The sequence below is a fragment of the Chiloscyllium plagiosum genome, chromosome 13 (assembly GCF_004010195.1).
Source record: "Chiloscyllium plagiosum isolate BGI_BamShark_2017 chromosome 13, ASM401019v2, whole genome shotgun sequence".
Classification (NCBI taxonomy): Eukaryota; Metazoa; Chordata; class Chondrichthyes; order Orectolobiformes; family Hemiscylliidae; genus Chiloscyllium; species Chiloscyllium plagiosum.
In genome coordinates, this window is record NC_057722.1 from 48,205,417 (window position 1) to 48,221,476 (window position 16,060).

General features: G+C 38.4%; 1 protein-coding gene across 1 annotated transcript in view; it reads right to left on the reverse strand.

Annotated features, from left to right (window-relative positions):
• LOC122555982 (eukaryotic translation initiation factor 4 gamma 1-like) overlaps positions 1 to 16,060 on the reverse strand; it is a 110,794-nt gene that overhangs the window by 19,598 nt on the left and 75,136 nt on the right. Inside the window, 8 exon segments of the mRNA XM_043702322.1 lie at positions 450 to 552; positions 1,741 to 1,846; positions 1,948 to 2,051; positions 3,874 to 4,033; positions 4,933 to 5,037; positions 5,143 to 5,379; positions 9,668 to 9,814; positions 10,300 to 10,497. Coding sequence (XP_043558257.1) covers positions 450 to 552; positions 1,741 to 1,846; positions 1,948 to 2,051; positions 3,874 to 4,033; positions 4,933 to 5,037; positions 5,143 to 5,379; positions 9,668 to 9,814; positions 10,300 to 10,497 — 1,160 coding nt within the window.

The window sequence follows — 16,060 nt, forward strand, 5'->3', positions numbered from 1 at the left end:
CCCGGGGCTGGGAGAGTCCAGAACTAGAGGCACAGGTTTAGGAGGAGAGGGAAAAGATTTTTAAGTGAGGTAAGGGACAACTTTTTCCACGCAGAGGGTGGTGCACGCATGGAATGAGCTGCCAGCGTAAGTGATGGAGGCTGGTACAACTACAGCATTTAAATGGCATCTGGATGGGTATGTGAATAGGAAAGGTTTAAGAAATGGTCAAGTGCTGGCAAATGGGACTAGATTAGGATATCTGGTCAGCATGGATGAGATGGACCCAATGGCCTGTTACCATGCTGTGCACCTCTAGGACTCCTAAATAATGGAGTACATGTATCTCAGAATTAAATTTGCATTTGTAATCCATGTAGCATAGTTGAGTTTTAACAATTGAAACTTCTTTTATGCACCAAATTTAAAAGCTCAGTCACCAATAATAAGCAACAATTTCACCAACTTGCCTGGGGACAACTCTCCGTGCATCAAAACTGTCTGTAGATGACGACTGTTGGAGCGCTGAAAATCTGTTCAATGTCGCTGTGGCTGGCCTTCCTGAATCCACACCTAAGTAAACAAACAGAAATTATTAGTCACACCTGTAGACAATTCAAGAAACAATAGAGTGATATTTGCTTTGACTGCACTTTGACAACTGGATGCACATAAAAGAAACATTACTTTTCAGAGTCAAATATGGTTGCATCAAAATACCAGGGATTAAATAGTCAAAATTATAATCAAAGGCTCACATTCTCCTGGGAGCCTAGGTAATTGTGGTATCTGAGTGTCTGAAGTGATAAGATTTGAATCAATGGATACAGAGAAGATGTTTTCACTAATCGGGGGCAGCAATAAAAAGGAATACAATTTTAAAGTTACTATTCCATCCACACACAGCATAGGATCAATTTGAAACAAAACATGCAGACAATTTAAATTTAAGAGAGAAAATCAATACATATTAATTCATATTCTAGGATATGCAAAGGCAGACAAACTGAGTTTAGTTATAAATGCAGGAACAGACAAATACAAAGCACTTTGAAAATCTATTCCTTCTAATTAAGTCATCACGGTCTTTACTGTGCAACTTCAATCGAATGACATGCAAATCAATCTCAAAACTTATAAGCAGTAATGTCAACAAATTCAAAAATGAGGCAAATCGAAGTTTATGTTTAAAAAGGATAATCTCCAAGTAATGTGACAAATTCCTCAATTTGTTCAGTTTCTTCCAAAATTGTGACAAATATCAGGACATTTCAGCCAGACCCTTCCATCCTTTTTCAATACCCAGTACACCCACATTCCAACAGAGATACCCTGGTTAGCACAGACCATATAGCAGCTCACGGTCATTCATGGACTGTATTCAGTGTTAAACCTAGCATGAAGCAGACAGGTATCAGCAAAAGAAAATCCCTGTTCAAAATTTCACCTTATCAAAGTGGGGAGATAGTAGTTTAAAGGTAAGTTGAACAAATTAAAGTGCATTACAACAAGACAAAATTAAACCAGGAATGGAAAAAAGGGTGTCTAGGAAGAATGTTTTACACCTGCACAGTTTCATTTTAGGAGAGATGCTTTTTTGCAGGTTAAGATTAAAATGAATAAAGTTACTCTCAACAGTCAACAAATTTAAATTACTAGGACATGACTGCGGTTGCAATAATATTGGTGAAATGGTCAATAGAAACTGTTGGTGTTGGCCAAGAAAGACATGCCATAATATTGTATCCAGAGTGAAAATACCTGTATCACTAGACTTGCTTCCAGATCCACCACTGCTTCCTTTAACCCAGCCGCCAAGTCGACCTGCTGGTGCCAACACTTGATTATTGTAATCCATGGCCCCTGGCTGTTTACAGAAATTGGGAAGAAATTCCAGTTAAGAAGAAATTGCTTATATTTAATATACCAAATGTGCAGTTGAATTTGAAAAGGACAACAGTCCTGCACCTTAGTAATCTTGCTTAGCCGATTAGTATCAATTGGTCTACTATTTTTGGCAATTGGCACAGTATTCCATCCAGCTTCATCAATGCCTTGACTTCCTCGGACACCTAGGGACATCAGATAATTAACTTATTAAAATCTCATAAGGGGAGTGTCACGTAAAAAAAACCATAACTGAAGCCCAGTTAAGACTAGCAGCTCCACCATCAAATGAGGGTTAAAGAACATCAGCAATGTAAACAAATTTGCCCTTGGGTTGCAAATGCGTACAAATTAATGAAATATCATCTAGTTTAAAGATATGTACAACTTGTTACTTTCAGTGAACAGCTGAGTGAGACTATTAATTGAACTGCCCAACCAGTGTAAATCTATTTAAAATACAGAGGAACCTCGATTATCCGAATATCGGATTATCCAATGGGGATCACAAAGTCCCGATAGAAACATTACGTCAAAGAGTTGTTTCAACCCTGATCGCTTCTTTTGTTTACAGGTCCAAAATGATTAAAAACAAATTCGGCTCATTGAAATCTTGCCAAGAACAGTCCTGGCCAATTCAGGCACCGTCTCTAAATAAGTGACCTCCCGGATCCCCTCCCCCGCTCTCTCTCACCCCCTCCCACCATACTTCCCCTGGAGTTCTACATGGGGTGAATTCTAAGCCCCCCTTCCCCCAGATAATGTCTCTAACACTGGCCTACACAGGGCAACGGTGGAACCTGTCAAAACGTTGTGCGCATGCGAGTGTGTTATTTGGAGACTTACCTAACAAAGGTAGCAGCAGTCTTACTGCTGGTGTACAGTCTGGCTGCCCTGGGGTTGGGGGCAGATGGAGGGGGTGTGGACAGTGGTTGGATGGTGTGTGGGGATAGACGTTGGGGGGGGGGGTGTGTAGGGGAGCAGACGGGGTTGGGGGCGGGCGTGGTCTCTCGCGCGCTGCTGCCTAGTCTCCTGAACGGGGAGCAACCGTCACAGAAAACTCCTAGCCCCAGAGGAAATCAGTTAGCCAAATAATCAATATTCTGAACAAAAAAAAAGTGCCCACCCAACACGTTCCGATAATCTAGATTCCTCTGTAGTGTGTGCTAGAAAGAAATCCTCACATTAGCAGGAATTCCACTCAGAATAAACTTGAGGAAGTTGGAGAATCGTACTGTTAAAGTTGTACCAAACTTCAAAACAAACCGAACCAATGACAGTGGCAGTGCATAATTACCCATAGTAAAAATGCCAATCAAATAAAAATTAAAACAAACAGGTTTTAGGATTAGAAGGTAAATGTTTCAAATTTTGTTCTATTTTCAAAACAATACACAAAATGTCAACAGAATTGCATATGACCAATCATTACAGTAAAAAAGTTTCCTAAATGTGATGCTTGTAGAAATGCTTGCAATCTCCCTTCATATTTAAATCAGCAGACACTGGTTCATTTGAAAAGGTTGAAGAGATAATTTAAATATTTTGGTCATTGAAAGGAAATTGGGAGATGTTATTAAATATACTTGTTAGTCATATGGCATAAGGTGACTGTTTGGATATATTACTGTATGGATAAATTACTGTAAATGACATGTCTGGTTTATGGCAGAGACGTTATATTTTGTTGGGATATTATTTGTAGTTCAGCTAATGTTCAGCTTGAAACAGAAGTTACCCTATTCATCGTCTTGATTTTGAGAAAATCTTCTTTGAGAAAGTTTTGAATAATATCTGAAAAGTCTGATGCAGTTATCCTTCTGAAAAGCCTTTAAATTCTTGACATACCCTGAATAAATTGTGTTTAAAAGTCCATGTAGGAATTGTCTGCACACCAGGACATGGACTGAAAACCATCTTGAATACTTTCTTTTTACTTTCAAGAATGAACAAATTTGCCAACCTCAATTTTAATTTTTAAAAATTATTAAATATTATTAAACTCACCAGCACAACTGGTGCCTGGAGCAACCCTCCTTTTATCCTGTTTGGATAGGAGCTGCTGTTGTACTCTTAACTGCTGTTGATGTTCTTCTATCTGAGCATCTCGGTGAATCTGTTCTAATGTCTTGGGTCCCTGATCTCCTCTTCGCGGCACCCAGTTATTCTAGAAATTAAAACATTGGAATAGAAGATTATGATTATTTAGAAATGTGAAATAAACAAAAAATTTACTGTTCTCATCAACTTGGCAGCATGACGGTTCAGTGTTTAGCACTGCTGCCTCACAGCTTCAGAGACAAGGGTTCGATTCTAGCCATAGGTGACTGTCTGTGGGGAGTCTGCACGCTCTCCCAGTTTCTAAGTGGGTTTCCGCTGGTGCTCCAGTTTCCTCCCAGTCCAAAGATGTGGTGGTTAGGTGAATTGGCCACATTAAATAGCCCATAGAGTGCAGGCTAGGTGGATTAGCCACAGGGAATGCAAAATTATTGGGTTAGGAGGGTTAGTGTGGACTCAATGACCTGCATCCATACTGCAGGGATTCTAAGAAATATCCCTTGACAACAATTTAATCCAAAACCACATCAAACAACGAATAGAAAAATACAATTTATCTTAAGTATGAACATCACTATACTGAATTATTTTGTAGCTTGTTCATGATCTTTTTAATATATTGGACAGAAGCTCAGAATTAATAACTGGAAAAGGCTGACCTATTAGTGGTACTGAATTATTAACATGGTTATGCTCTGGCTTTGATAGGTGCTTGATACAGCACAAGCTGGATACATACACAGCTAGCAATTTCTAGTTACTCGTATTCTATTAACGAATAATGAAAGCATTGAGCATTCCTAAATACTTCACTATTTCTGACGAAGTACTTTATCTTTTAAAAAACAATGCTTTCAGAAAAGCAGAAAGTGTACTTTTCCAAAAATATCAGTAAGAGACTAAACAAATACACAGCACAAAAATATTCAGAACTTGTTTGTGGCATTTTAACAAATCAACATTTAACACAGATACAAGTCAATTACCATCTTAGTCAAGTGAACTCACTTGTCGAAGATCGATCACATCCTGTACCATAAAGCGAATCCGAGATGAAGTTTTCCTTTCTTTAATAATTTTTTCCATCTGATTAAAATATTGATCCATTCTAGGCTACAGGTAAAATAAGGACAGAAGATTATTTATTCCAGAGAAATCAAGTACATTAACTAGTTATTATTGTACTGAGTACTTTCGGCAAGTTTTTAAATAACTTACTTTGGCTTTTTCAAAATCCAAGTCTTTGCCTATTGTTGTTAATAACCTACATAGGCATTCAAGTGATTCTTCATCATGATTCTTTAGCAGCTTCACTATACAGTCATGCATAATTGGTTCTGTTAACATTTTCAGTTTGAAAAGTTCACCAATGAATTTGATATTGCCTAGTGATCGACGTCTAGCTTTATCTCTTGCATCCTTTAGCTCTTCTTGGAGGCGGGCTTTCTCCTCTGACTGGAATGAGCAGAATTGCACAATATAAGTTTACATCAAAACCACATCCCTGCAACATTTAAATTCAGGAGTTAAAATAAGAGATACTTCACTAACATGACAAATTATTACTAGGCAAGATTGATTGTTGCTAGGTACAATTTCATATGTATGAACAGTCAGTGCTTTCAGTGAGTTGAAGAAATGAGAAGTGAAACCAGACAGATTTATTTGATTGAAAATACATAGATAGCACAAACACTTCTACAGGGAATTTATTTCTGAATTCAAGATTTACTGCTATTGATATTTTGTATTATGTTGGAGGAAAATACGAAATCAGTAAGTTCGGCTTCAGCCTTGTTTTACGTAAATGTTGAACGAAACATTAGCTTCATATCTGGCTGTGGACAATAGTTAAACTTTAAAATGAAAGACTGGACAACAAATGAATAAGGGGTATATTAATATGACAATAAATTGCTCAACAAAGTAAATTAATGCTTTTGTGTACTCTAGTGAACAATACAACTTATTCAGCTTTAGTGGTATAAGTTATATAACACACGGTAATAGGTGCTTGTGCATGGCAATAAGATGGATTAGTACATACTGAATAAAGTGAATTTAAATTCTCAGCGAGAATGGAAAAAAAGTTTACATTGTATGCCACACAAGTTTCTTTTTTCACTTCCCAAATAGGATTAAGAATGCCACAAAACACTGATGAACTTTCTGAAGCATAACAGCATTGGCATCAAGTTCCACATGATCATTCAAAATAGCCACGTAACCTATCCACTAAGCTGTAGTAAACTTTGAATGCAAATGCCTTAATGAGGAGGCAGAGGAAGAAAAGGGATGCAATGTGTACATTTTTCATCACAAAGATTTGTAGAAAAAGATTATTATTTCTGACTTCATGCAAATTCAAAAAAATCAATTAACCTGGGAGAAATACCCAGTGATAAAAACTATAGGAAGTTAACTTGAGCAGCTTCAATGAATATGTAATTTGATTACACAGAAATGGCAATCTCAGTGCGTAATGTGACAATCTGTGCAATGGCTGATTAAAAATCAACCATTTTGTACTCAATTGTATTTCCTTTATTTGTCAAATGTTCCTGAAGACAGTATGATTAGATTAGATTACTTACAGTGTGGAAACAGGCCCTTCGGCCCAACAAGTCCACACCGACCCGCCGAAGCGCAACCCACCCATACCCCTACATTTACCCCTTACCTAACACTACGGGCAATTTAGCATGGCCAATTCACCTGACCTGCACATCTTTGGACTGTGGGAGGAAACCGGAGCACCCGGAGGAAACCCACGCAGACACGGGGAGAACGTGCAAACTCCACACAGTCAGTCGCCTGAGGTAGGAATTGAACCCGGGTCTCCGGCGCTGTGAGGCAGCAGTGCTAACCACTGTGCCACCATGCCGCCCATAAACCCCAAACAGCCATAGGGAGAGGCTCAATAGGTTGGGGCTAGTTTTGCTGGAGCACCAGATGCTGAGGTTTATTACATCATGAGGGGCATGGATAGGGTGAACAAAATAAGGTATTTTCCCTGGGGTGGAGAAGTCCATAACTAGAGGGCACAAGCTGAGGGTGAGGGGGGAAAAATTTAAGGGGCATCTTCTTTTCACGCAAAGAGTGAACAGTGTATGGAATGAGCTGCCAGAGGAAGTGGTGGAGGCTGGTACAATTGCAACATTTAAAAAGGCATCTGGATGGGTATATGAGTAAGAAGGGTTTGGAGGGATATGGGCCAGGTGCTGGCAAATTGTACATTAGGATAGGATATCAGGTTGGCATGGATGAGTTGGACCGAAGGGTCTGTTTCATTGCTGTACATCTCTATGACTCTACTGTTTGCATAGCAACATTTCCATATTGCAGTAATTTTGAAAGCAGCACAAAATCAATTCATGCACCACCAATCTAAACAACATTTGCATTTTGTTGTACTAAGGAGCCTTCTGCATTTTACTCGACTGGACACTTAAGTGAATTGTTCTCATGCCAATTACTTTTAAAAATAGCCTTGATCATAAAAGTTATTTGTAGATCAAAGATGTTGGTAACAGTGCCAGAACTTTTTGCCCATTATCTGTTACTCTCAACTAGTTAGCAGGAACAACTAAGTGACTTGCTAGCTCATTTCAGCAGGCAGTTAAGGATGAACTATATTGTTGAATCTGAAATCATACAGGTTACTCAGATTAAAGTATGCTTACTTCCCAAAATAACAGATGAACCAATCAAGCTTTTAGAACAATCTGGAAGTTTCAGAGCCACAAGTTTTTCTTAAAAAACACATCTGAATTACATCAGGCTGAACTGAAGCAGGTTTAATAGGTTATTTATAACATAATATAACCATTGCATTCGTGTATCTGATGTGTACAGAAAGGACTGAGTAATTTCACTCAATATTAGAAGAGATTTCCAACCCCAGTTCCGAGAGAAATGATGAGCTAACTTCTTCAAGCATTGCAGCTCATGTGGCACAGCTACACTCAGTGCAGAGAACGACCTCCAGCATTCTAATCTAGCAAAAAAGTGAAGGAGCAGAGATACAGAAGAACCTCGATGAGTGGCTGAACTATGTTGTCCGCAGAAGAACCTCGATGAGTGGCTGAACTATGTTGTCCGTCATTCAATTATCCAAACGAAATACTCCCTGCTCGTGTCCTTCGGATAATCAAGGTTCCTCTATAGGCTCCAAGTCAGGATAGTGCATAGCTTGGAAGGGAACCTATGGACGATTCTTAAGCATTTGCTGCTCTTTTCCTCCTAGATAGGAGAGGCTGTGGTTGAGAAATGCTGCGCCAGAAACGTCTTGGTGAATGATGCAGTGAATCTTGTAGATGGTAGACATTGAGGCCAGTGTACCAGTGGTGGAGGGAGTGAATGTTTAATGTGGTGGATGAGGCGCCAATCACATACACTGCTTTGTCCTGGACAGTGTACGATCCAGCGAATTTAACAGTAATCCATCACAATCCATGTACCTTGCAAAACACAGCTATTTTGCGGAGTCAGGAGGCAAATTACTCACTGGAGAAATCCAAACCTCAGACCAGTTTTTATAACCGCTGTGATTTATATGGCTGGTCCAGTTTAGTTTCTGATCAATGGTAACTTACAGGTTTTGGTCCTGGGGAACTTAATGAATGACGGAGAGATGAACAGACTCTATCCTGTTGCACATCATTGCCTGGCATTCAACTAGTTATAATCTAAATTGACTCAGATAAAAAGTGCAATATATATTTGCCAAAGTTGCTGACAAAAAGATATGCAAGAAAATAAGGTCTCAAGATGATAGAGGCAGGTAAGGGACAGCAGATAGTAGACTCAGGTTGAATTTGTCCTATGTTTTGTGGACAAAGCACACTTAGGCACCTTTCCTCATTGATAGGTAGATGAAGTATTGTAGCTGCATTGGAACAACTGGGAAGAGGCGTGCCCAACTCTGGAGCACAAGTCTTCAGAACATTTTAAAAAGAAAAGATTGTTCATGGAATGTGGGCTTTACTGTCTGGACCAGCACTTATTCCAGTTTCCCTAATGGCTTGCCTCTACAATAACTGTTAAGTGATCACTTTTATTTGCACTATCATGTGCAGATACAGATGAGGATGAGGTCAAGTATTTTACACCTCATTGGTTCCTTCAAAACCGGCCAGGTCCAGTCTAATAGCTACAGCCTTTAGGATTCAAGCAGCTGAGTCATAGTAACTAAGCCACTTGGTGACAGACACTGAAGTCCTCAACCCAGAGTACATTTTGTGGCCTTGCCACCCTTAGCACTTCTTTATTTTGCTATTCAACGAGGAGAATGGATCCGGAGAACTCCCTGCCCAACTGGTTTCCAAATGAATACAACTGTGCCACCATCTCTGGTAGCTCCATTCTACCAGTTCCATTTATTTTTGAATTTTCTGTAGCGTAGTGATACAATTGAGTGACTCGCTAAACTATTTCAAAGGGCATTTACTACATTACTGTGCACATGAAGACACATGCAGCACTGACCAGATTAGAACAGTGGATTTCCTTCCCTAAAAGGCAAAGAACCAAATGGGTTTTTATGACAATTAGGGGTTTCATGGTGACCATCACTTGCCCTAGTATTTACGTCCTATACAGGTAACGGAAAATGTTGCAAAAATGGAAAAAAGCAAAGAACGTCACACCAGAAGCTATACATGAAAGCATCTCAATCTCATTCAATTCTACCCAAAATGTGCAATTTAGTTTAGATGATTTTAAAGATTACTAAATTACATACCATAACAGCAGCATCAATTTCTTTCTGTTTTTTATCTATTACTGCATCATCATCTTTGTCTTTTTCAAACTCCTTTTGACATCTGTTCAACAGCAACTTCCGAAAATTCACTGTTGCTCCAGGTTTATCTGGTATTGGAACTTTAAGCTGTGGAAAATACAAAAGCAATAATTTAATCCTAAAGTAGACAGTGCATACAATCACATATGCATGACTTTTAATTCCAAGTACAACTTAGATTGCTTCATATAATGTAAATACACACATCCTATGCAACATAGAGATTGTGATGCAATTATGTATAAAAACATAAACCTCTGGTTTAACTGTATAATTGGACAGACATATATATCTATTAGCAAACTGAATTCAGTTTGAAAGCAACCTTCTATAATTCAGCATTCTTACCAGGTAGTTTTATAACTTTCTAGCCAAATGATGTTTATTAAAAATTAATCAAACAAACATGTTGGAATACCTCAGCCGGGAGGCATACCATACACCTAAAAACTCAAATGAGCAACATAGTAGTTCTCATTTATTGCACATATCTCAGTTAGATGTTAGTTTTTAAAATTCCCAATTACTGTTGGAATACTTCCAAAGTAGAAACAGGAGTTCAAAGCACTTACTGTTGTAAGACAGCGGCACATGTTGGCATAGGCAACGGAGAAGTTTGGTTCAGAAATAGCTTTTTCAAAGACCAGATCAATTACTCCCTTTAACCGCTCTTCATTGTCAATTGTCAAATCTGCCACCTGTTTCATCAACTGCTGGAACATCTGAGGGGTCAATTTGTTCAAAATACTGCGAACCTTTCGGAACAGCTCCTAAGCAAGAAATATAGAAGAGCAGTGAGTACACGTACTGCATTTACATGTTTATCAATATGCATGCAATCACAGAAATAGGACTTGCAGTGTTTCAACCAATCATTTGTAAAAACATTGATAAGCACTAATACAGAAATTATTACAAACAACATTGTGGAACATAGCACCAGTTTTTCACACTGTATGATCCGAAAAGGTTGGCACTGATTGGAGGGTGAAGACAAAGAGTATACCACTGTAACCATCTCGGGTTGTACATTTTATTTATTCCTGCAGCTATTTGTGGTTTAAAACAGACTTCAGAATAGCAGGACTCCAGATCATAATTTTGATTTTGCAATTTCCTGATGAGCAAAAGCCACATTTTTCTTTGGAATGCGAGTGAGTTAGAAGAAAAGGCAATTACTGGGAATCTTTGTACATAATCAGAACATAATTTGCAATCTCCTTAGCACAAATCGTGCAAGAATTTCAATTTTGTTCAAATTACAAAAGCATACTCAAAAGAGAGAGCGCCTCAAATGATGGTCAATCGCAAAATGATTAATTCTAAATATATGCAATACAGTGTTAAAACAAACATTCAAAATTGGCATGAAATAAAGCTAAATAAAGTTCACTTTGCTTTGAAAAATCAACAGTTTAGAAGCCAAAAGAATTGCTGGTGAGAATCAATTTATTATCTGAAGCATAACGGACTCAAACTGACTCAAGGCATGCGTCTAATCCAACAATTTACAATAATCTTGAACTGTCAACAATGAAAAAAGGGGGCTCTCCTTAATCTTTTAAGGGATACTTAGTTATCCATTATATAGTACAGTTCATATCCAGTCACTCAAAGCCAACTACCATTAAAAACGTCTGCAAGGGACATTTCAATGCAGCTCAATTAGCTTCAATTGTGGCTAAACAAAAAAATCACACTATGGATCAGGGATAACTAATCTTAACCAAGCCATTAAAGTAGTTTCTCTAACCAGACATATCCAAATCAATCACAAGCAGATAAACAAAAACAATGAAACAGACAGCCTAGAAATGGTTAAAAAAAATCTAGCACATGACCAAAAACAATACAGTTCTGGTTTTAAAAAAATACTTTGCAGAAACTGTTGGTCAAATAGTTTCCCCTTTCAATCTATATTCCAGGACACAGGCAAGATTTGCTTCAGGTTTAGTATTGAGGTATGGTTTTGATTTACATACCATATCACACTTTCAATAAGGTTCCTGATGCAAAACATACAAAACCAAACTGCATTTGTACACAATTTCCTTCAGCGTTTGGAAGTCACAATACAATTGATAAGACTATATAATTACTATATAAGACTCGCGAAGAGATGACAACAATGCATCAAATTAAGGAATGGCAGCAGTCAGTTCAGCCGAGCTATGGCTAGATCCAAGATAATTGACCAGTGAACAGCACTAGCAGCCAAACACTAAGTATAGTGCTTTGGATTGTATGTTTGCACCTCCTCCACAAAACCAACTTATAACGAGTGGATAATTGGTCTAAAAAAGATAAGGCTTACTTAACTTCTACAATATACATTTTAAAAACAAGCAGTAAAGCATCACTACTAAACGTTATGTAAGCATAAAGCAAAGCAACCGTCAGCAAGCTAAAAGGTATATTGAGATATTTTTTAACATTGCACCCATTAATATAATACATTCATGTGGAGGCAATAAAATTATTATTAATAAATCTTCAACTAAATCACTGAATATTTCAAAAGAAGAAAGCGTAATTCATATGTATTATCAAATGAGCAAAATTCAATTGGTTTGAACAGTCATCTCTATTTGATATCATCTCATAAGAAGTTAAGAAATAGGAGCCAGCCCTACCATTCAACAAGATCATGGTCGATGGCCCCAGGTCTCAGCTCCTCTTCTGTGCCTACACAGCATAGCATAGCTTTTCAACTGATATTTCCAAAACCCATTTCCTCTTTAAATACTTGCACTAATCTGGTCTCCAAAACCCTCTGCAGTAAGGAATTCCGGACATTCCTGACCCCTCTTGCAGAAGTAATTCCTTTGCCTCTCACTATTAAATTGAGTGTCTTCTTATTCTGTAACCCTGCCCAGTTCAATACTCCTCCACCAATGTAAACATCTACTTGTCAGTCCCTTCAGACTCTTGCAGGTTACACAGAAACATATGAAACAGGAGAAGTAGACTATTCTATTCGAGGCTGGTCAGTCAACTCAGTACCCTGCTCCTACTTTCACCCCACCCATAAGAACAATATCCATCTCCTCCTCAGAAACATTCAATATTTTGGCCTCAACCACTTCCTTGGTAACAGAATTCCACATATTCATCACTTGCTGGGTGAAGAAATGTCTGTTCAGTCATAAATGGCTTACCGCATATCCTCCGCCTGTGACCCCTCGTTCTGGACTTCCCGGTCATCGAATATCCTTCCTGTGTTTAATGTTAGGATTTTATAGGTTTCTACGAGACCCCCTTTCATTCTTCTAAACTCCAATGAATATAACCTAAACTGATCCAGTCTCTCTTAACATATCAGTCCTGCCATCCCAGGAATCAGTCAGGGAAATCTTCATTGAACCCCTTCTATTGCTGGTTAGCTGAAAGGTAAGTTTGCGATCCAACTTGATGCCAACAGTGTGGGTTTAAATCCTGCACTGTCTGAGGTTACCATGAAAGAGTCTCCTTTTCAACCTCTCCTTTTGCCGGAGGCATGGCGACCCACCAGTTAAACTACCACCAGTCATTTCTATCTCTCTAATGAGACTGCAGGACTAGTAAGACTGTCGCAACTTTATTTTCAAATGTCAAGTCACTTGTAATAAAAGACAGAATTCCATTTGTCGTCTTAATGGCTTGCTACACCTGCAGATATTTTATGTTAGATACACAAAACTACCAAGATGTCCCTACACTGTACTTTTGCTTCTTTCTACAAAATTGTATAACTTTTCACTTTTCTATACTAAACCCCATTTGCCCATTCAGTCTAATTAAATCCTTTTGCAATGTCAGATGCAGTCATCATAACATGCTATTTTTGTACCAACAGACTTTTTAGATACATGACACTCTGTTCCCTCCAAGTCATTAATTTAGATACTAAATAATTCAGGTATGAGGACAGATCCTTCAGGCACTCCACAAGCTACATACTTCCAACCTGAAAATGACCCATGTACAATATTAGAGAGTTAACTTGCTCTGCCGAACTGCAGGAAATTGGATGTCATGAGGCTCAGGTGGGATATCTCAACTTACAGATAGATTGTAGGAAATTTACATTCTCATCTCCTATTATTCAAAGCCGTTTACATTATCTCCTATTTACAGTTTCATCCCCTATTCAGAAATCAATAAAAACGCTGTAGTTAGAATTGGACTGTTCCCCTGTAGTTACGAAAAAAAGTACAATTCACATCTGACCATTAAGGGATGATTTGCATTATATTGTTGCTGGAGATGTGGTCATTGCATGGTGTCTTGAGTAGCATGCGACTGCGAGTGAGTGACTGAAGGTTGTCTTGTGAGGACTACCGACTATCATGTAAAGATTTTCTATAAAGGAAGGACCGTTTCCTTTGTTCAGGGAGAGCTTCCCTGGACAAGCTTCGCAACCGTGGCAGAGTGTGTTCGGGGTTTCTCTCAAGTTGTCCTGTACTGTGCTTAATAAAATGTTGCTTGTTCACAGATGTTGGTGTGTTACAGTTGCATAAAGAACCTCAGGAAAAAATTAACATTAATCCCAAATCTTCTTCCCGAGTGTTCCCCAACCCTCAGCCCATGCTAATACACCATCCAAAATACCATGAGCACTGTGTAATAATCTTTTCTATGGTATTTTATTGAATGCCTTGTGGAATTCATTGCCACAGAAGGCTGTGGAGGCCAGGTCATCGAGTATGTTTAAGACAGAGATAAATAGGTTATTGATTATCAAGGAGAGCAAGTGTTACGGGAAGAAAGTGGAAGAATGGGGTTGAGAAATTTATCAGCCATGACTGAATGGTGGAGCAGACTCAATGGGCTGAATGGCCTAATTTTTGCTCCTACATCTTATGGTCTCCTTTTATTAACTCTAACTGTTGCTTTCTTAAAGAATTCTTACAAATTTGTCAAGCATGATTTCCTTTCATAAAACCATGTTGATTCGGTTTGATTGCATAAAGTTTTGATAAATGCCTTATTTCTTCCTTCGTAATGGACTCTAGAATTTTCCCAATGAGAGAGGTTAAACCAACCATCTTTCGTTTCCTACTTCCCATCTGCCTCCTGTCTTGAATGGGAACATCACACTAATGGCTTATCAAATCCACTGGAACACACCTCAAACCCAGTTAAGTCTGGAATGTTTCAACAAATGCCTCCACCACCTCTATAGCCAATCCCTTTAAAACCCTTGGATGTAGGACTTCATATCCTGGCAACCTGTCCACCTTTAGTCTGTCAAATACCCTTTCCCTCATGATAGAGACTGTTACAAGATCTTTCCTGTTGAGTTCAGTTATTTAGAATTTTATAGTGTCCCCCACCAAGTACAACACAAAAAAAAACTGGTTTAAATGACTGGCCATTTCCCTATTTCTGTTTATTAATTCCCCAATTGCATTGTCCAAAGATCCCAAACTTGGCTGAGATACACTCTTTATATATGCCTAGAAGCTCTTGCTGTTTGTTTTAGTATTTCTCACTAATTTAATTTTCCTCCCTTTTTATTAGCTTTTCAGTTATCCTCTGCTGGTTCCTAAATAAAATCCAATCCTCTCGCTTGCTACAAGTTTTCACTGCTTTGCATGCCTTTGATTGAATGTTCTCCTCAACTGTAATTCTTAACTACAGATGGCTTTTCCTCCTCAAACACTCTCTATTGACCAGAGTTTTTTTTTTGGTTGAATGTAATGAAATTGCTTCTATTTTTGCCACTACTCATCCACTGACTGTCCCCTTAGTCTATTTTTCCAGCTAGCTTGAGATAACTCTTCCTTCATACTTTCGTAATTTCAGTTTTTTTTCAGTTGAGGGCATTGGTTGGAGACCATAGAATTTCAAATTCTGTTTATTCTGTTCAAATTCTATGTTGTGATCACTACCTTCTAGAGAATCCTTAACTATAGGATGTCTTATGAACACACTCATTATATATCAAATCTAAAATAGTCTGCTCCTGTGTAACTGGTGCAATGTACTGCTCTAACAAACAATCCTCGATGCATTCTACAAATTCATCTTCCCAATTACCCTTGCCCATCTGATCTGTCCAGTTAATAGGCAGATTAAGGTGACCTACTACAATTTTAGTGCCCTTCTTACACACCTCCATGGTTTCCTGGTTTACACTTTGCCCTGCAGCAATGCAACTCTTTGGGGGCATATAGTCAATCCACATCATGATCAACTGCAACTATAGTTTTCTCAACAATGCACCAATATCTTCCTTTGTTAACAAAGCTATCTCACTTCCTTTTTTTTTTGCTGATTCTTCCAAAAGGTCTCAAACCCTTGAGTATAGAGTTCCCAATCTTGGGCATCTTGTATCAGCTATCAAGTCAG